Raw genomic sequence first — 22,503 nt, 5'->3', positions numbered from 1 at the left:
CACTCTATGGGTATTGCTAATGGACAAAGTCTCCATTCGGAGCTCACAGGTGAGGCACACTCCCACCTGAGAATGTCTAGGTGGACAATTTCTTGGAGAACAAGATATGTACATCAGGGATGCACTGATAAAGATTTTCTTGGCCGACATCGATGGCCAATTATTAACCAGCCATATTGGCCAATACAAATCCAATAGCCAATTTAAAGGAATGCAGCCCGGCAGCTTGGAGAGTAGCATCCAGCTGGTAAGTCTGTGGAGGGGAAGGGGCGGGGGGTCGGGGCAGATCGAGGCTCTCATAGTAAGGCAGGGGCATGAACAATGCATGTCCCCAGAGGCTGGGGGGGCACAGTGACCACCTGCAGGCGGCAGTGAGTGGCAGTGGTGAGCGGGGAGCTCCCGCAGGTGGCCACAGCGATGTTGGTGGCAGGGTGTGCGTGCGTGCGCGGCAAGCACCAACCAGTGGTCAACAACCACCCATACACACCACCAGTGGTGTCGGTAGTGGGGGGGAGGGTTGGTGAGTGATGATCGTCCGCAGGTGCCACCGGCAGTGTTGGCAGCGCTTCTCTCAGGGGATTCACGTGTACCCCCTACACATCACTAAAGGGCAGGGAAAGAGGCAGGCACTGCCCAGCCAGTGTGGTGAATGGACCCCAGGGCAGGGCGCAGCCACAGGCGGCTCGTCCGGGGGGCACAGGAAGGTGGGGTGGCTCCCTGCCCCTGCACACACCCCCAGGGGAGGTATGAGGAGCATGTGCCCCCACCCAGATTTGTGCACAGGGCAGGCTGCCCGCTGCATGCTCAGGGCCAGGGGCTATACTGGCCTCTTCCCTGCAGGGGGGTGGGGGTGGTGCTGGGCCAGGGCTGAGCTCAGGGTGGGTGGCAGCAGCCCTGGGAGGGTTGGCTATGGTAAATTTTGGGGTGGCTGTAGCCCACCCTGTAGTGTCCCCTCTCAGCACTGCAACCGCCCACCCCTTCCCTGCCTGCCCTGAGTGCAGCCCCGGCCCAGCCCCCTGACCGGGAACAGCCCCTGGCCCTGAGCCTGGGGCAGACAGCCCATCCTTGCCCCATGCACAAATATGGGGGAACACATACCCTCCATGCCTCCCCTGGGTGTGCATGCAGTGGTGGGGAGCCGCCACCCTCCCCATCCTAGGGCCCATTCACCACCCTGGCTGGGTAGCACCTGCCCGTGCCCCAGCCTCAGCCCCTTCCTCACCATGGGGCCCTCAATCTGGCCCCCCCCCTTCACCCGACAGACTTACTGGTTGGATGCTGCTCTCCAAGCTGCCCAGCTATATTCCTGGCTGCATGTGCGGTGGCTGCACACATTCATGTGGCTTTTATTGGTGACATTATCAGCTACACCAGCCAAGAAAAGCTGATTGCCAATAATGTTAATTTTCCTTTTGTTGGTGCTGATCTGATATTGACCAATATATCAGTGCAACGTCTAGTTTATATGCCAGTTGAAGAGTTCATACAGATTTTAAGGTTATGTTCTAAATTATATCATCATGTAATTATTTAAACCATTGCATAAAATGCCTCAAAAAGTGAAGGGTTGTTGGTTGTAGAACAACCTTGGAGGACACACAACACCAGCAGAGTCTCCCTATGCCTGATGAAGGGTGTTTGTGCCCAAAAGCTTGCAAAGAACTTTTTTCCAAGTATTTATTTGGTCTTAAAAAAAGATCACATCTACCCAAGGAAACTTGCCTGTCAAAAAATGAAAGATACCTTTTATTGGACCAACTGGGTAGTTAGGAAAGACAAAGACAAGCTTTCAGGTACCACTGTCCCCTTTCTCAGGTCTCTGGGAGAGAAGCCAACACTTCTCTCCCAGGGACCTGAGGAAGGGAACAGTGGCACCCAAAACCTTGTCTATGTCCCTCCTGACTATACAGTTGGTCCAATAAAATATGTCACCCACAAAAATCCTCACTTCTCACAGTTTTTCTGGACCATCATGACTACAACATCATCCTAACAGTGCCTCAAAAATGAAGACATTTATTCTCTTAAAAAATAAAAGTTACGTCCATAGTGCTTCATGCTTAAAGAACTAAAAAAAAACAAACTAGCAAAAATAAAAACATACAGCAAGGTTTCAGTAAAAACTACAGCATGCAGAAACCCTGCCAATTACAATTAAAAAAAAAAAAAAAAAAGACATTTCAGTGAACTATCCCCCAGGCATTCACAGTTACTATCTTTTAGATGTATGTGGTCCATAAGACATTATACCAACTCAATCAAGTAACAGCCCCGTACTTTCTTCAAGGTGTATGCTAGCTAAAAATGAACAACGGCAGTGCCCACCAACTTCCAAGTCACCAACCAGCTTGTTCACAAGTCTAGTTGTTAGACACCATCATCTAGAACCTATTCTACCTATTGGCAGTACCGGACCTAGACTCCTGGTGGACCTGGTTGAACTTTTAATATCAGGCCCCCCTTCGTCAGAGATAATGATAATAATAATCGGACAACAGAAACAAAATTAATGTTTTCGGGCCCCCTTTCTGTCCAGGCTTCCGGGAGGCTGCCCAGTTTGCCCATGCATCTAAGTAACCTTCTGTTTCACCCTGCTCAAGTCACTGAATACAGTTAAATGCAAAGAAGTGTATGGATCCTTTCCCTCCTCTTCGGTATATTTTTGTGATTTAGGCTGAGGTGATAATGGAATAGGACACCTTTAGGCTGAGGTGATAGCGCATTACAAAATCTGGTGCATTAACGTTTTTTTCAGGGCGTTCAGCCTAGGATCATACCTCATTGCCTAGATGCTTAAGTAGACTAAACAGGTGGAACAGCATCTGGCCCTGTATGTCTGGTGCCTAACAGAACTACAATGATATCTTCCTTTCTAAATCAAGGGCTAATCCTACAATCTTGCTGGCCAACACCTGCACATGGTTGCATTTAAGGCAGGACCTCCCAAAGCAACAGGACGTGCCCAAAATAATGAAGAGAGGGACTAGCCCCACAATGCAACCCACAGTTGATGTCCCTTCTGTTTTCCAGTCCTGCACTTTTCTTAGTGATTGAGTTTGTACTTCCCTCACAGAAGGGACCTGAAGTATCTGGCAGAGGCACTTCTTGGCTATGGAGCTCCTGGGGGAGTCAGCTACTGCGACACTTCAGTGACAATCTCCCAGGAAATGAGAGAGCTAGAATATGGAGGCAGTAAATGCTTCTTGAGGAGCTGCAGAGACAGCCCTGTGCCACGGAGCAAAACAGAAACCTTAGTGAGCTTGAGATCAACTCCATCATTAACCAGGAAGGATTTGACATTCCATCCACTAGAGATCAACAGCCAAGCTGGTTAATTAAACTGGTAGAGATTGCACATATACGAGGTAACATTTTTGTAATGTAAAGACTTATTTTGTCTCTATCTGCGGGCTGCAAAGAGCTCCATTCAAGCACCTAGTGGTATAGATCAAAGAAGAATGTACTTTCTCTACAACCTACGCTGCTCTAAATGCAGATTAATTTATGTGGGGTGACAAAAGGTTCATACACACTAGCAGGTGTTCAATAAAAGGTTTAAAAACATCAATGTTAGCATTCCTCCAGGGAAAAACAATGCTTCTTTCCAGACGCACTGTTAATTTGGGAATGTTATGCAACTCATTGCTGAGTATTTTTCCCTTCTCCCTTCACTATCAATCATGGCTGGATTTGAAAGAGGGGGAACAATGGCCCCTCCTACTAAAATGTATCAAATAGCAAATTAATGAGCTTGCCACATATGTGAAGTGAAAGCTCAAACCCTCTGAGTGCCCAACACCTGTCCCCCTCCTTTGGGGCACAATTCCACAACTACATTGATCACTTAGATTTCCCCATGGATAAAAGGCAATGCAAGTCAAATTAAGCTGGCCTTTTGTTAAAGATGGGAGAACGGGAAGGGACTAAAAAGGAACATAATCAAACCACATCATATTAATAAAGCAACCTCAGGCATAGCCACTGCCTTAGAGCTTTCCACATGAGGCTGCTGGCCTCCCAATAAAAGAAAGATTGAGCAACCTGATTTCAGGCTGTTACATGAACTTATTTTGTTTTCCTAAAAGGATATTTTTTAATCCTGTTCAGTTGTCTTGTCCGTTTCCTGTTTCAGACCTGATCAACATGCAAAAAGAGGGGGGAGCTATACTTTTGTCATTTAAATAGCATAGACTGGTGACCTGGAAAGCTAAAAAGACTACCGAAACAGAAAAGTATCATAAGAGAATCTTATTTTGCTCTCATTGAAGTCCATAGTTGATTTCAGTTGGTTCAGAATCAGATACAAACAGTGCAAGAATTAAGGCGCTCAGTGCCAGAAACCTCCCCTGGCCCAGAAGGAACTCAACAGCTGTCATTTTGGGCTTCAAATTGCCACTGACCAAACGGACCACAAAGTCCCAAGATACCAAGGACACTAATATCTGGAGTACTCCATGAGCACTGTGCCCAGCGTTCTCTTTTCAAATCATATTTTCTGCAGCTGGCAGGGTCTGGAGGTACAACACATGCACTTGGGCCACCGAGGAGGCTGTTAGATCACTCAAATAGGTTCCCCTCTAACTCGATGAAAGAGTGGAAAGTATTAACTGTAGAAAAACCTCTTCAGAAATAAAGACTATTCTTGGAGGCTGGTGGGTACCACAGAAGCAGAGCAAGAGGAAGGATAAGGAGGAAAATATTTGACAGGTCTAGAACAGGGGTTGGCACCTTTTGCCACTGTGGACCACTGCTTGCGGCCCAGCGCCCACCTTGGGCCACAGCCCCACACCTCCCTGGTTATCATCAGTCTGTAAAGGGAATAGATAGGAAAAAAAGCAGGCACTAGGGACCTCGGGGATGCTGCCTGTGCTCCAATAAACTGAACACACAGGCAATAGGACCCTGGCACTGGTGTCTGCTGCTGTGGCTGGAGCGTGCTGCTGACCGAGCTGCCTTGGGCCAGATCCAGTCTCTTCACCCGCCAACTCTGACCTGCGGGCTGTAGGTTGCCGACCCCTGATCTAAAAGTGAAATCTTGTCACTGAAATTGCTGTCCGAATACGGTTTTGAAAGAAGTAAAAATGACTTCAAACAATTCTTGAATACTTTGAAGAGATGTCAGCCTGCAGTAAGGCTTTCATTTGAGGTGCCAGTGGCACAGACCAGGCAAGCCCACAAGCAGACAGACAGACAAAAATAGAAAACCCTCCATGTAAATTAACAGTAGGATGAGCTAAGCCCTGAAGGAAGAAAGCTCCTCTGCAGCTGTCTACACACTAATATCTTAGAAGTTGTAGCTTCCTTCCCTTCTACCACTGCCGAGCGTATGGCTTGAGGGTGGTGGGAATGCCTACACCAACACTAGCAGGGTGCAAGGCCCCTCATTAATGGTGCATTTCCCACAGGGTGAGGGTTGCAATGCATGGGATCTGATGGTCAGGTTTTCACAGTGGCATGGTGGTCTGGTGCTTCAGGAGATTCATTGTGTCCTCCTTGGCCTGCTGGTATGACTCCCTCTCCTCTTGTCTTTCTGTAAGATTTTCTTTCTTCATTCCCTTCATTAAAAGACTTGATGCAGCTGAAAAGCAGTGGAAAAAGTGCAAGATAATGCTGTGCCGAGACACCTGCACTAGCTCAGTACAGGTCCCAAACCCGTAGCACTATAGCTACATTAGCATACCACTATCTGGGGGGCAATAAGCTCTCCAAGAAGACTATAAAGCTTCCAATTCAGGAGCTAGTTTGGGTGGTTTCAGCATGGTGCTGCCTTGTGCCATATAGATGCATTTCCATTAGCTCTATGAATGTGTCCTCCTTGGAGCATCTTTCACTTCATTAATAGCCTCGCCGGGACTGCTGATAGCATGTATGTCAAGGCTACCCTAGGCAAGGGCACTGACGGGGAAGAAGGAGAGGGAACAGGCCTGATTTACAGCAGTAGTACAAAGTTTAACCCCCCCCACCCCCCAACCTCCTTAACATATTTTTTTATTAAGCTACAATAGGCAGAGTAGCTTTGGGACCAAGCTATTATTGCTTTGGTGAATTTAGCGGAGCCATAAAACCTGCATGTTTTCAGAGGAGAATGAGAAAGCAGGGAAGCCACATGCTATAGGAGCATGGCAAGGACCAGCAAAGAAAGTTTAAGAAGAAAAAAATTGTAGTGGATTTTTTGATTCACTTAATTTCTTAGGTGAACCAGGGAATGGGCAGGCTAATTTGAGGCCGTTATTAACACTGATGATGCCAACTGAATTACTCGGAGTGGCAAGGAAGGGATAGAAGCAAAGCAGCTAGGGCCAAGAACATAAAGGAAAGGAATATGGAAGTTCCAGGCCAAGCTTCAGAAAAAGCTCCAAGAGGAAGAGCAAAGGGACATTGGTGCGCCAATGAAGGACTTTCTCAGAAAGTTGTGCGGACAAATGGTGTAGCCCTGATTGCCAGACGACAAGATGGAGCCCGAGCGGGACACCACCTTCACATTTCTAGTACCCCTTCGTCTCATCAAGTCATGAGTGACACCTACACCATGTTTACATGTCTGCAAACCATCTGTACCAGAAAAATAGCAGCCTGATGCACTACTTGACTGTCAGGACAGCAGAGCCCGCACACATGGTGGCACTGCTGACTTGGGTGCCCTGCTCAGCTCTAGTCCTGTGTTTTGCCTGGAAATACTGCTGTACCCTTGAAAAGGAGCAGGCACTGTGTAGCAGAGAGCATGGATCTATAAACCTTTAACATTTCCTCCCTGGAGGGCCTCCACTAAAAAGCTAGCATGTGCAGCCTGCAATTCCTTTTGTTCTGTGCACATGGGAAAGAGGCTGCTCACAAGCTAGGTGGGCGAGCCCTGTTGGAAGACATAAAAGAAAAAAAATACAGTACTTAGCAGAATGGTTTTCCCCTCCCTCACTGAACTTGGTCTGCTGGGACTGACTCTGGCTTTAGCTGTCCTATGCTGGAATTGCAGCTAGCTGCCCAAAGCAGGGGATCCAGATATGCCTTGGTATCATCCCTCTGCCTCTGCCAAGGAATTGTCCTCCAACGCCCCCTTGCTAGGGAGCTCAGCTTCTCTCTCTCTGCATCTAGTTGATAGCTACCAGAAATAGCACAAAACTCCCTGTAGAAGCAGGTGCATCACTGTAGCAGCTCCGTATTTTTCGTTCCCCAGCACTGCCCTGTGGTACATCTGGTAAAGATCCTTTGCCTCTGCCTGGTACTGCTTTTCATCTTCCTTATGATTTTTGACCCATAATCCCTGTGCCATATCCTTAGAGACCTCTGTTCCCAAGTTTCTTTAATAGCCCTTTCTCTCTGCGCACACACAAGAGATCCAACCTCTCCTCCTTGCTCCAAGGGAGAACCAAGGGCTGGTACGCCACGCCCGTCTGCTCCCACAAATGGTCTGGAAGGAAAAGAGTTTTTCCCAAAATAAAAGGGATCTTAAAGGGAAAGAAGCAGAGGATTCAATCTTTTAATCAGTTTGAACATGGCAAGTAGAGTTCAAAACTGTGACCCAAGCCATTGGTATGAGACAATGCAGGGTTGCTGCTACAGCTGATAAATTCAAAGTTGTGTCCACTTTAGCTATGCCAGGAGCCACCTGGTAGCTGAGAACTTGTGTAACGCAGAGATAGACACTGAGCATGGGCAGACTCACACTTCTGTTGACAGAACACAATTTCTGTCACTAAAACTTCCTACTAGAGCCCAGGTCTCAGAAGAAAGCCAGCTCGTAAAAACAAAAACTACGCTATGGGCACATCTACACATGCAATTCATTCAAAGCAATAAACTCTGGTGTATATTGCTCTGACCCGGCTCAACGTGCTGCAGGATAGCACTTGTATTTACAAGTACTAACCTGCCGTGGAGTTTTAGCTTCCTGCGACCCAGTAGGACCACGCGTGCGGATGCAGAGATGTTTACTGCGGAGCTAATTAGGCAACTAGGCAGTACACATCCGTGTAGACACAGCCTATTTAAAGCAATCCTGCCACACTAAAACGTTCCAAACAGACCAAACTAAATGCCACCTGGATTCTGTAATCCACTTTACTGTCCCTATTTGGCAACTGAAACAGAATCCTTGACTTGTATGAGGATACAGGTTTTTTCTCGACCTTGTTCTTTTTTTTTCAAACCCTATATTAATAAATTGTTTTTGGAAAGTTTGGTCCCAATTTCACTGGAATTTTAGGTTTGTGGAGTAGGAATTATTCGAGCTATGGAAGAAAAGGATCCCTCTTTAATTAAATGGAGGAATCTTTCCTCTGAGGTGTAGTGGATGACTAAACAAAAGCCAGCTTGTGCCAGCAGAGATTCAATGCCTACATAGGAACAGAACTGAAGAAACCTCTCTCTGAATCATGCAGCAAGCTTGTCTTCTCGTTTCTAAACCTCCCTACATCATTCTCCTGGAAAGGTGTCCCAGAAGATTGCTGAAGGTCATGACTGATGCCCAGAGTCTAATTATGAGCTGTCCAATATTTTTACCCCCCCGGGCCTGTAGTTTGTCATCGTGTCACAGTGACCAGCAGCCATCAGAAATTCTAATACTAATGACTTTTGCATTCCTGGGATAACAATTTAGAGTCCAATTCTTTAGTGCAAGTCTTGCAACTATTGGACCAGTCTCTAGACATAAAAGGAATATTTATTCTGAGGTTTCAAGGAAGTTTTTTTACTGCAGCAAGAGTATTTGAAGAGAGCAAACAGCTTGGTAGTAATGCAGATGTCTTATGTCTTAACTTGGAATGTCACGGCTGGTAATTTGGACCTCCTTTTCCAGACCTAAAAAACTGAAGCTGAGCCAACTCCTCCTGATTGGCCCCTAGCAAAAAAACTAAACAAACCCAAAAAACATTTTGCCTGTGACCATTAATTTCTCCCTGGCTACTGAAGTAGAAGAATTTAGCCTCTTTGACCATGTAGATGGAAGAAAAGAACAGGATATAGAGTTTCAAATAAAGTTTGGATGAAAAGGAAGCAGCCTGTCATATCTTCACATTATGCAGTCCTTGGTCTTCCAAGTTGGTTTGTACACTGGACTATTGACCCAAAGTGTCAACGATCACGTCATTTCTGTCTTCTAATTTCTGAGCTTGTAAGGTGCCATCAGGTAATGCTTCCAAGCTTTTCTCCACAACTGTGAAAGTAAGTATTTTTTCAAAATGAACAAATTCAAGTCCCACAACTCCAGGAGCTCAGAGTTTTGAGTTAAAATAATAAATATTGAGAGATTCAGGATAAAAATCACGAGAGCTAATTCCAGTTACAAGGCAATTTACGCTTCAAACCTTTTTAGTCCCTCTGAACGTACCCCATTAGGGACAAGCTTAGCTTCCTGATGCAACATTTGGAAACTGTAATTCTTTCTCCTTCAAAAGATCCTAACAAGAGAACTTATTAAACAGATTCAAGAGCAACTTCAAAACAAAGGATGACTCACCCAAACGTACATAATGCAAAGAGTAAAGGCAAGAGAGATCTATGCACATTTCCCCTTGCAAACTTTACTAAGGTCCAAGTGGCTCAGAGAAGCAGACTGTACAGCTGCAGTATGCTTTGCCTTTCTGTTAAAGGCTTGCATCCAGCTCTTGCTGACCAAAGCCAGTCAGGAACTTTTTCAGTGAAAGTAAGAAACACAGCATCAAGAAACACCTTTTTGATGAGATGGAAATTTCTCTAAAAACCTGGGATTAGACAAAAGAAAAAAAAAAGTGTCACCAACACCAAGATTTCCAAGGAGATCTGCATTAGGGCTGTGCAAAATTTCGCTGGCCGTTTCATTTCAACACTGTTTCGACCAATTTCGGGGTCAAAACAGCAAAATCAAAACAAAACAAAGGCCCTCAAAATAGCCTTGAAACAAAACGAGGCTGGTTGAAACGTTTTGAAAGTCGAAACGTTTCAACCATAGGCTGGGGATGGGAAGTCAGTCCAGCTGGGCTATTTTCCCAGCCCCCGCGCTAGATTGCACCGAGGCCAGCTAGGCAGCCCAGCTGGGCTGCCTCTTGTCCCCCGGTGTGATCTAGTGCTGGGGATGGGAAGTCAGCCCAGCTGGTCTGACTCCCCATCCCCAACAAAACTCAGAACAGTGTTGAACAGTCTTTCTGTTTCAACAGAACGGAATGGAACAGCTGTTTCAACTTAAAAGTAAATTCGAGACAAAACACTGTTCCGTTGAACCCCTGAAACTCAAGGTGAAATGGAACAGAGCCGTTTTGCACAGTCCTAATCTGCATCCAACACTTAGTAAATCTACCTCAGACTGGGCTACATGGCAAGGGATAGAAGTTACACATAAACCGGTTTAAGTGATCAGAAACTGGTTTAAATCTGTAACAGAACAGAAGTTCAGCGCTTATAAGCCAGTTTCAAAATGGCCAAAACTAGTTTAAGATAAACCTGATTGAATGTAGTATCAGACTTAACTGATTTGGGTCAAACCGGTTTATGGAACTTCTGTCTCAGACTCCTTCCTGGTTTCAGTTAAATCAGAGTCCCCCAGGACCCCAGCATGTTCTGCAGCCCTGGGCTGGGCTCTGCTGCCTGCTCCAGAGCAGGGGCATGGCTCCCTAAGGTGAAGGGGCAGAGTTAGGGTTTATTTTCCCTCCCTCCCCTCTTCCCATGGGGGACTACAGCCAGGGTTTGCCTGGCTGTGGTAGAGCATCCCCTGCCAGGGTAACATGCTGGGATCCTATGAACCCAGCTGACTTCCTGCCCTTTGGGCAGGGGGCTGGACTCGATCTTCCGAGGTCCCTTCCAGCCCTGATGTCTATGAAATCTATGAAACACCCCCCCTCACTGCTACAGCAGCAGGGGCAGGGGCGTGGTCAGATGCTGGCCGGCATGGCCCTGCCATCTGCCTGCTTCAGCCACGGCGGGTGCTGGGGGGCTGAGCCGGGCCAACCCACAGGCACTGCTGAGGACGGGCATGGTGGACCAGCCCAGGCTGGGCTGTGGGGGCAGGGTCCTTCCCAGCTGGCTGCGGCTCAGGATGGAGCCACAGGAGCTGTGTGCCCACCCCCATGGTTCAGCCCAGCCCCTCTGCACCTGCCTTCAGCAGTGCCCACAGCTGGCCCTGCTTAGCCCCGGCCAAAGCCGGCAGGTAGTGGGGCCGGCCCACGCCAGTTCCCAGCCAGCTGCGGCTGTGACAGCCCAGCGTGCATGGGTGATGACTGGCCAGGCAGCAGCGTGGAGGCAATGCCCCAACAGCTGCAGGCAGGCGCCTTGGCAGCTGGACTGGCCGCATGGGATGTGGTAATTATACCCGTGTCTGCCCAGGCTGGCATGGAGGCACCAGCAGGCCTGGAGCTCAGCAGCCGCCTGCTGCAGGGGCTCATGCGTCCCCCTGCACAGTGCTTGCTCATCTGCACTGTGCAGGGGATGCGGCAGCAGCTGCAGACACACAAGCCCCCAAGGTGGGTGGCTGTCCGGTTCTGGGACTATCGGTGCTTCCAAGCCAGCACGGGCAGGATTAACATGTCCCACAAGCCAGTCCAGTCCTTTGGCCCTAGGTTAGCCCTTAGGATAGTAAACCTGGCTAGTCTACTTGGAGCAAGACCAGCCTTGGTTTAAAAAAAACAGAACTGAAAGGGACTTTCTAGGCCAGTGGTGCTCAAGCTTTTGGCCCTGCATGCTGGAATTGGCCCCTGGTGCCACTCCCTCCCGTGTCCACATGTTGAGATTGGGCACTGCGTCCAGACACCACTCCTGTCCAGCCTTACACACTAGGATCACACCCAATGCAGCATGCAGGGCCTGAGGCTCTCCACAGGTCTGAAAATCTGGCAGCATGGAAGCAGTGCCACCGCTCCCCCAACACTATTTCTGAACCCATGGGCAACCCGGCAGTATGGATGACATGGCACTGGTGGCTGAATCTGGCCTGTGGGCTGGGGGTTGAGCAGGCCTGTTCTAAGCCATTAAAATGGCAGTCTGTGCTGCAGGCATAATGTCAAAATTACAAGCAAACCTATAAACTGCATCCATAAACCAAAGCTCCTGGAGTCATGTTTCTGACCCACCCTTATACTCTTAATGGAAATCTTCTAACTTTCAATTTAAGTTTATCCACAGCTAGCTCATTCTTGTACTAAGATTGTCATTTAGCTTATTTATAGAGAACAATCTTTGTGTGCGCAAGCCTGTCTGACATCTCTCTCGACTATACAGCTAATCCAATAAAAACAAAACAAAACAAAAAACCCACAAAAAAATCAGCCTGCTTCACTCTTCCTTGATAGCTTAGTGACCCCACGGTCCTGGAATACTGCAGGCAACACAGGAGAAAAGTAGATTACTTAAATTCAGTCCAATGCAGAATGTCTTGTAGACATCAGACCCCAGTGTTAATGCAAATTGCTTCCGAAATTACCAAATTACCTCCAAAATGTAATACTATATAAAGAAAAGCCTTCTGTAACTGAGGATTTGCTCTCTGTAAACCAGGCTGCAATAAATTCTCAGCTATAAAACTATTCTGGTACTAACCAACATCTCAGTGCAGTTGAGAATCGTGATGGAAAAGATAATAGCCATTCTGTTCTCTTAATACAAACTGTATATCATGCTAATTACTTGGACTCTTTACCAAGATGCTAAAATTGATAAATATCATCATCACCATGTTTTAGTGCACCAAACCTGGAGAAACTACTGCTTCAGAAAATGGCAGGCAGAAGTGGTTAAATGGGAACAAGCAGGTTTTTAAAAATATGTATAAAATAAAAAGGCAATATTTTTAGGGAGAAAATGGTACTATATAAAGTGCAGAAATGGAAAAAACTGAGGAACTTAAAAAGGAACCGAGTATCTTCCTTTTTAGTAAGAGCTATAAAACAGCAGCAAAGGATATACTCAAGAAAATTTAATGCACACAAATCAGCTAGCTGGAAGAGAAAAAGTATTTTGTCTTTAGCTCCTTTACCACCTTAAACTATTATCTGTCACAAATTGCACAGACTGAGTGGAAAGGTTGCCTTCACCTTGGCTTTTAAGCCATTGCACTGCCAATCTGCCTGCCAATGTGATGAGACAGTATATATAAATAAAAGATACATTATATCCTAGAAGCAACTTACCCAGAACTGTAGAAGTGCAATAGGGACACAAGAAACATGTTGCTAGAGCTTTGTGCAAGAACTATGTAGGCAATTAGTTTGAATAAAGCAGCTTCTCTTAAATTTCTGAAGTAAATTGGAAAATTGAATTGATTCGCTGCTATCAAAACACCACAATCTTCTGTGTAAACTTTATTTACGAGGGATTTGAAAGAAGTCTATTTTGTTATTCAGCCTTTCTGAACCTTCTTGAATAAACCAAGAGCTACAGGAAGATGGTAGTTTCCCCCTATTTAATGGAGCCTTTTCTTAGTACAGGATAATTACATTTAACAAGAAGCAGTTCCTTAGGGCAGATTTAAGCAAATCCCATTACCTCCGCTGCAAGGAATTCTAAACAAAATCTTTTTTGAAACTGAAAATCCAGATTTACACATATGCACACACCCTTAAATATATATTATGTTACACACCTAGAGTATTAGATGTTTAAGAAATCAAGTTGATTGTACATTTTTTTAACAAAGCCTTTTTTTCTGTATTCAGCCTAGCTGCCTGCCTGGCCATGCTTTTCAACAGCTACTATAGCACAGATGGTAAAGAGCAGAGACATTTTATACTTAAAAAGATACTGGCAGCTCCCACGGTTAGTGGAAAAATGTAGGAGAATCTGCAAATACAGCATTTTTTTTAAAAGGACAGAAGGTAAAAATTCCATCCTGATTCTGTGTGCCACAATGCCAGACCCTAACATCCAAATAATTACTTCTTGTCACTGATTTCAGTAAGATGCTTGCAAGCCTCTTCTGTTTCATCTGCAGGTGCAATTGTTCTAAAGCACTGGGGCATGAAAATAAAGCCCCAGTCAACAGGGTTACCATTTCCCTTCCTTCCACTGCAGCCATGGGGAAACATCTCTTACTGTGCAAGTCAAATAGCCTCGTTACAGAAGTAAAAAAGAATAATCTCTGTATCTGCCTCCAACATCATTCTGACAGTTTGAAAAAAAAAAAATCAAGGTAAAGAACGGTTATGCATTATAAAAATGAACATAATATAGGCCTGCATTCCCCAAGAAACAATCCACTTTCGTGTGCTAATTTTCTGTGGAAAAAAAAAAAGACATAATTGCAGCATTAGAGCTAAAGCTTGTAGGAGATCACTCCAATTGGAATTTCTAAAAAAAGTCAGCACTGCGGGATATAGCAAACAGTAGAGCAAGAAAATTAGCAAGAAGAAATTATTCTAATGATCATAGCAGGTGATTAATTCAGAACTCCTAGGTGCTTCTCCTGACGGTGGGGACTCTATTATTCCACCACGGTAGTAGTTTCCGTCGACACCTGTTCACAGAATCCTGATTTACGAATGTTGCCTAGCACAACCTACTCTGCAGGAATATTAATGTACTGTATTTTCTCACATACCACATGCACCTTTTCTTCCCAAAACTCAGAGGCCAGAAATTCAGGCATGCATTACATGGAGTAATAAGTTTCTGACTGCCAGGTGGTGGGAACGCTATAATGCTTCCAGTGGGGCTGGGGACACTTTCTCCTTACTCCAGCATAGGCTCCTGCTGCAGAGACAAGGAAAGGTTGGTTTTTTTTCCCATTTTGCCTTTCAAAAACAAGGTACGTATATTTTGTGGAGATGTGTTTTATGTGAGAAAATATGGTATTTTCTGGCTGTGCTGCACTTTCACCAGCATTTGTTCAAGGTATCAAGGGGCCCTAGGAAGTGAAGTATATCCATCCAGCTGAAATGGTGCTTCTGAAAAGGTTTCCTCTGCCTATACAGTGGAAACAAACTGCGTAGTCTGAAAACAGTCAGAAGAACCAAAGCCAGGCTATGATGGTTGAAAGGAACCTAGTTAGCAAAATTATAAAGAAAACGAAATGCATATTTTTACATGCCATAAAAATACTAAGTCAGAAAAAAAAATTGTAATTATCTGAAAGTACAGCTACCATAACTCAAACCCTAATAGATCCTTGGGCTTAAGTAGCATCTGTATGAGCTCCTGTATTATGAAGTGGTATCACAGTTTTATGTTAATATAAAAAGCTCCCCCCCTCCCCAAAAGTAACACTATTAATACTTAAATAAAAATAACAGTCTGTAATGATGTTCATTGTTTTAAAAAATTATTAACAAACCTTCCGCTTTTATTTTTTTCCCATCTATGTTGTATGTGAGCATTTCTCTAGAGCTTATTATGAAAATAAGATTTAGAAACAGAAATAATCACAATTAATCCTCTCTTTTCCAGATAATTCCAGCAATGAAGAGAAGCAAACAACTCCTGTCATTGTGAAAAGCCCGTTTAGTTTCATTATGCAGCCAGACCTATACAGTCTCTCGGGACTAAGAACAGGATAGGGCTACGGATCTGTTTTCTGCAGCCAATATAACAATTAAATTTAATATCCTTTCCTATTTCACCAAAATATTTAAAATTAAGCTGAGTCTTAAAAGTGTAAAGTGAAGAGAGATTTGGGGCAGAAAGAGAGGAAAGGTTAGATCTAGCAGAGCATAACTGCTCTAAAAACTCAAACGGATAAGACAGCAACTGTGCCAAGCCTCTTGTTCCGGCAAAAAGCATCTCTCCAGAGGGTAACACGTTTAGACAGCCTAACAACATCCATGAAACAAGACAAATTATCCCATCCACCAAAATCCTGAATACAGATCTTTATCCTTCTGGGCACAGTACTCTTGGATGCCCGATAGCCAAATTTACATCCCTTTCTGCAAAAAGGAATGGAAGATTTGTTACCAACTATTTGCTTTCTGGAATGGCTATTCCCCACTGATGGTCCTCAGGATCCAGTTTACCAATTCTTGGATCAGCATGCTGCTGTCCTGATTCTGGAAGGAGGAAGATACTAAGAACTAAATGGCATGAAAGCTTCAAACAAAATGAATAGACCCTTCCTGAGCAAGGCTGGACTTGTTTACCTGAAGGCAATATTTTCCCTGCAGCTAATTCAGAATCTGATCTGATCTCATCATGGTATCATTGACATCACTCTCTCTTTCTGCTAGTATACATGAGATCACGGTCAAACTCAGAGAGCTGCTGCTAATTCTCTGGTCCCTTTGGACAAAAAAAGATAGTTTGGACATCACAGCCTGGCACAGTCTTATTCTGGACTGTTACCAGTCTGTTGTAAAGAGACCCAATTGTTAAGTCTCTTAAGCGTTTATGAGCCTTGGTCCAAGTGGTATAGTCCTATATGGCACATTTGTAGGCCTGGATTTCTTTCCAAAGCCCTTTTGTGATCTAAGGGAGTCTAGCCACCATGGTCCCCAAGACTAGGGCTTTAGACCACCCGAGCTCCCTCAGTTTCATTTAACTCTGTTGAAAGCAATATATTAGGATAGCAAAGAACAGAAGTGTAGGAGGATTTTCTTACTAGTCAGGTTTATTGTAAAAAGCAAGAGTTATGGACCTCCTCAAAACTCTGAAAGTCCTGAGATACATACACACACACACACACACACACACATGCACGCACACACTGTTGAATACCACTCTTGTGAGTTTGATGTCTTGCCAGCACTTCTTGGCTATTGGGAGTCCCTCCTGCGTGTTCTCTACAGCCTGTCATTGTTACACATGACAACTGACCACCTTTCTAGGGACCACCTCCCTTTGAATACGTCCAAAAGGGACCTGGGGGTCATAACTGACCATACAATGAATGAGCCACAAGTGTGATGCTAGTTAGTAGAGCAAACAATACGCTGGCATGCATCAACCGATGCATCTCAAGCAAAACTCTTCTCCCACCCTACTTGGCATTGGTGAGGCTGCAGCTGGAGTACAGCATCCAGTTCTGGGTGCTGCACTTCATGAAGGATGTGGAAAAGCTTGAGAGTCCAGAGAAGAGCCACTTGTATGATTAGAGGCCTGAAGAGCGAGCCATACGAAGAAAGGCTGATAGATATGGGACTGTTCAGCCTAGAAAAGAGAAGACTTTGGGGGGATTTGGTGGCAGCTTACCAGGGGAGAGTATCAGGGGCTAGGAGAGCAGCTATTCACCAAAGCGCCCCAGGGGAAAACCAGGAGCAATAGTCATAAACTCCTAGAAGAAGGTTTCAGACTGGATATAAGGAAAAACTTCACGGTTCGTGTGATCAGACTCTGGAATAGACTCCCAATGGGGTGGTGCAGGCACCTACCCTGGAGATCTTCAATAGGAGACTGGACACACACCTTGCTGGGGTTACTTGACCCCCGCAGTCTTTCCTGCCCAGAGCAGGGGGCCTGGACCCCATGATCTCACGAGGTCCCTTCCAGCCCTAAATTTCTGTGAATACAATTTCTCATAGGCTAAGCAGCTACACTTCTGGGGCCCATGTGTAGAAAATCCATTTTTCTATGGATATGGACCAACAGTTGAAAACCAGGCTTAATGCCATGAAACTCAGAATCCATTGAGGAGTCCAGAACAATGCCAGGGCAGTATTGATCCCTGGAATATAACGTAAGAACCTAGTTTTAAGTTGACTTCAATGTTTGCCACTATCTTCCCCCATCAAAGATGCGTAGAGTTGAGGTACTCACTCAGGAACCTGGGGAACTTCTACCTCTTTCCAAAAGAGAGCACGTGCAATTTGAATTCTTACCATGAGCCACTTACACACAGTCTTGTAGTTTGAAACTTCAGTTTAGCAATTTGGTGTTAGATGCTTTAAATTGATGCAGCAATGTGCACCAAAACCCTAGTACCCCACTGAGGTCCAGGTACTAGATGCTCCTCTGCCTTGGTCCCTAAGGGGGCCCAACCTGGTAGGTGTTCTCAGGGCACACCTGACATGTTGGTAGAAATGGGATCTTCATAAAAAGGTTTATTTTAAAAGACAGCTGGTAACCACTGAACACTGTTAATCTGTGACCTCTCCCTTCTCCTCTCTCATTTGTTTGCCTCATTTCCTTGATTAATCTGAGCACAAGACTGTACACTCAGTGTGGTAGGGTTTGGCCCCTATCCCAGTGCACAAAAGTTAGCCCAACAGGGCACTGACAGAGCCTCCAGTTCTATAGTGCTGTAAATAATAAGTGAGATTTGATCTAATTTTCCATGTGGGAGCTCCTATTGCATAACCGTTTCATGTGGTTTGGCATGGCTGTGTATTCTTTTTGGGAAGCATAGGGAGAATGAGCTCATGAAACAGAAGTCAATCTTTTGTTTGAATTTTGAAGTACTGGGAGAGCGAAGTGTACAGATGCATACTATCAGCATTACTTGTACTATGACAGGAAAATCCGAACTTACGTGGAAAACTGTGGGGGAAGAAACTGCTAGCAAAGGTAGCATTGGGCTACAAGTAATTTTAGATGACAAAAATACATAGCTGATCCATAGACAAAGTGTTAGCTGGAAGCAGATTAGATCAGATGCAATTACTGAGAACAGAACCTTAAATATGGGAGGCTACTAAATCAATTTCTCCCACTCGCATGTAAAGAAATATGATGGGTACACTCTATACTGCTATGCCAAGCTGCCTTGTACATGCTATCTGCTGGACTGGACTAGAAGCAGCATAGCAGTGTTTGGGAAGCACTGTTGGTTAGCTTGGCCACAGTGCTGCATGAACATGGCTACTCTGCTTCCAGTATAGGAAGCATGCCAGTACATTTCCAGTATGCCCACTTATCACCATAGCTTTTTGAGTGTGCCCTGCCTTGTACACAAGCTTATGATGGAGACATACTCCTGCTGTTCTTCAGGTCGTGAGATCTTCTACCTACATTACTAGCTGTTTTTTCAAGGTTGGTATAGAGATATTTTGCTCCCTGTTGGCCTCACTGAGTGCAGACAGAAGTGACAATTTTCACCCAATCTGGCCACAGAAAGCGGTCTACAGCTGTGACCAAACACAAGTGCACAGCTTCAGACTGCTTAAAAAATGGCTGATCAGATGAAAATCTGAAGCCTCATTGCATGAGGGTTCAGATGAAGACATTTCAAAGCAGAATGTCTCTTGTAACTTGCGTCTGCGCCACCTGCTAGCCTCTAAGCCGTTTTCAGAATGGGAGGGGGGGAAAAGGAGTTCGGTCTGGGGTTTCTTCAGTCCCCACTGGAGGATGAGGCAGGTGTACTAAAGCCTCCCAAGGTGCGGGCACTCCAATTCACCCACCTGACCCTCCAGTGCCAGCTGGGGAACTCCTGGAAGGAGCTCCCTCTGTTCCCTTTCCCCATCCTCCCATTCTGAAACAGGGACAGGCTGGGAGAGAGGAGGGGCTGTTGGGCTGGCAGTCAGCAGCTAGATTCCCCTTCCCGCTGGAACCAACAATGAACTTCTGTTTGGTCCAGGGGATCATTGCAACTGAGAACGGTTCCTGCAAAGCCTTCAAAGTTATAGCAGGGAGATGCACTTCCGTCTGTGCCTACTGTTCCCCTCCCTCTCCCCCAAATAAATCCATGAAATGTTGACATGTTTCTACAAAAGTAAGATTCAAAGAAGGTGGATGAAGGGTTGTGTTGCTTTTTTTTTTTTGAATAAAAGTAACAACCACTTCTTTTTTTTTAAAGTAAACTTGCTTCAGTTGTTAAATACACTGTATCTGGTACCAACAGGCCAGAGGCTGACATTCAGTATTTGCTGTTTTCCCTTCACCAACTTTTAGCAGGTATTCTCAGAGGTGTGTTTGTAAATGGTTTCTTTATGGCAGTTCAGATTCTAATGTTTCAGCCAATGTGACCGTACCTACTATTGCCTTGGGAAGACAGAGGAAGAACAAGCAATTCACAAAAAAGTAAGTAACGGATTACTGCCCATGTCCTGAATCCTCAAGAACCACTGCCTATAATGATCATATAGCCAATTTATTCCAGAGATTTAATTATACTCTATGGCTCCTGTGAGTGGTAACAGCAACCAGAATATCCCACGCACAGGAATAACCCAACAATGACTCCTATTACAGAGCATCTTGCAGGGGAAAAGCATAACTACCTCAAGACTGTGCCTGCTGGGGCTCTTACACCAGGGGAATTCCCAGAATAATTGTTAACTGGTATTGGTCCCCATCTGGGCTGGCAAGTGCGACATGACAGTGTTACAATGAATAGACAAACTCATTGCACTTTAAATGTAAATTCATGCCATGGTTGCAAAAAAATTATCCAAATCCAAAACAAACTAGAAAACAACAATTTAGTTAGCCATTGTGCTGTGGGATCGAGTTCTTAATAGTGCAAAATCTTAAGTGTTCTTGGGCATAATTTGCTGACCTTAAGTTCTGCCCAAGTAAAAACTAAATGAAGACTGGATTTGGGTCAGGACAAAAGTAGTTTTCAAACATTTTAAGATTATCTAAAGAGCACGTGAAGACTCAGAAACTGGGTCCGAATCTTAATCTTCCCTCCCAACTAGCTTTGACTATCCAAGGATACTTAACTCCCCTACCCCTCCTGACACACACACACACACACACACACACACACACACACACACACACACCTGGAAGCCTGGATAGTTTAAACTGGAGAAGCTTAAAAGGGAAAAAAAAAATGAAAAGATCGAGGGAAAAAACCTTCTAATACTACTCAGGGTCTATGGCTCCTTTGACCCAATTTGCTGTGAATGGAACCATTATTGTTCCTCCATTAACAATACAATGATTCCTGCAGAGCCATTATAATGTTAACAGTATACTGGAGATTTGAGTAGCATTTTACAATATACTGACATTGTTCCACTCACCAGGATTTTGCTAGTTAGGACCCTGCATATTTCAATCTTTAAACTACTCTATACACTGAATTCTGAAGAAACACCATGCCCTCTGACTGTAGGTTACATACGTGTTGGACTGGAATTTTTTTTATATAAGTACATTTTTAAAAAAAAGATTAACCAATTCCACGTTACAAAACAGTAGACACACAAAAAGCACAGCTATGAGGAGTCAATCAAGCAAATGAAATGGAATACACCCATTCACTGCTATTTCCTGCCATAAAAGTGCTCAAACATTAGGTGGAAGTGAGGAGGATCACCCTCATATAATGCAAGAGGAAAAACAATAAAAAGGGCTAAAAGGTAATATAAGGAGTACTGAGTCATATAAACTGCCCAAACCAGCAGATGGTATTTTCATGGTATTGAAATGCAAGCTTTGATGATGCACATGGTATTCTAGCTCCTGTAGATGAATTTTGTTATATAACCTCCTTCAAATAAAAGTACTCCCCAATGAGATATAAAAACAGATGTCACTCTAGAAATGCCCATTTCGATGCTTTAGAAACAACTTTTTGGCACAAAACCCCTAGGCTTCATTTAATTAACTTCTCTCCTAGAGTTTTTTCCTCTTCTTAACCTGTAGTTGCAACAAGATAATACAGTTAAGTGCTGGACAGTCTGGCACCTAATATTTTCAATAGCTTCTACTTCCATGGTAACTGTATCAAACATTTTGATCAGTCAAGTGTAACTGTTTCTTTTAAATAATAAAACCAATAAGCTGAAAGCTTGGGCTTTTTACACAGGTTGCTTTAGACGATATATTAAAAAAAAAGTTGTTTTGATGCATACAACCCGTCTGAGACCATGAAAATCTGTAAGCTAAAACATGATTGAACAGTTAACAAAAAAACACAATGGAAAATTGTTAAACAGACTATTAATGGTTTTCATTTTCACACCATTCTTCCTTTAGGGCAGATCTTAAATATCTGATTCCCCGTCAAGCCCGTAAACTCTGTCCTTAAAATCAGAATGAAAATACTTCCCCCCCTGCCAAGTCCCCAGGTGTCATAAAAACATCAGACTGACAAAAACATGAAAAACCACACTATCTATAAACAAAAAGTCAGTTCTCCAAGGCTGTCACAGAGGTTCACGGCACATTAAATGCATTTGTGGAACTGCCTTGTAATAGCTAATCCTCAAAAAGTGCATTTCAACAATAAGAATAATTCCAGGATCCATCCCTTTTTGGAGCAGCAGCTGCTTTTGTAAGGGATAGCAAATTAGTCCTTAAGACAGCTCATCCCTTCCTGTTTCTCGGAATTTCAGGACATGCCACTTTTGTTTCCTCACCTGATAAGGGCACGGGATATGATATTCTCTGCAGCGTTCCTGTATCCATGTCGTCTCCCACACACCTCGGTAAGCCTGCTCATAGAAATAGCAGCCAATTACTACCAAGAGTGGTACAAGGTATAAAACGCTGAACACGCCAATCCGGATCATGAACTTCACCAACTTGTCCTGGTTTTCTTTTTCTAACGGGATTTCAATGCGAACCCGATTGAGGGAGATAATGCCAGCTAGCAGCAGAGAAACTCCAACCACCACATACAGGCAGAGGGGAGCAAGAACAAAATATCTTAGTGCATCCACGTCATAGAGGCCAACAAAACACACGCCACTAATGTTGTCACCTTCAATTTTATTCATTGCTAAAAGGATG

At 44.5% G+C, this 22,503-nt stretch overlaps 1 protein-coding gene across 1 annotated transcript in view; it reads right to left on the bottom strand.

Annotated features, from left to right (window-relative positions):
* The window catches only part of FZD3 (frizzled class receptor 3), a 74,741-nt gene that overhangs the window by 17,776 nt on the left and 34,462 nt on the right, over positions 1-22,503 (bottom strand). Inside the window, 1 exon segment of the mRNA XM_006029259.2 lies at positions 22,131-22,503. This exon segment is cut by the window's right edge and continues 29 nt beyond it. Coding sequence (XP_006029321.1) covers positions 22,131-22,503 — 373 coding nt within the window.

This window comes from Alligator sinensis, unplaced genomic scaffold (genome assembly GCF_000455745.1).
Source record: "Alligator sinensis unplaced genomic scaffold, ASM45574v1 scaffold637_1, whole genome shotgun sequence".
In the NCBI taxonomy this organism is placed as follows: Eukaryota; Metazoa; Chordata; order Crocodylia; family Alligatoridae; genus Alligator; species Alligator sinensis.
This window is presented reverse-complemented; position numbering and strand designations above follow the sequence as displayed.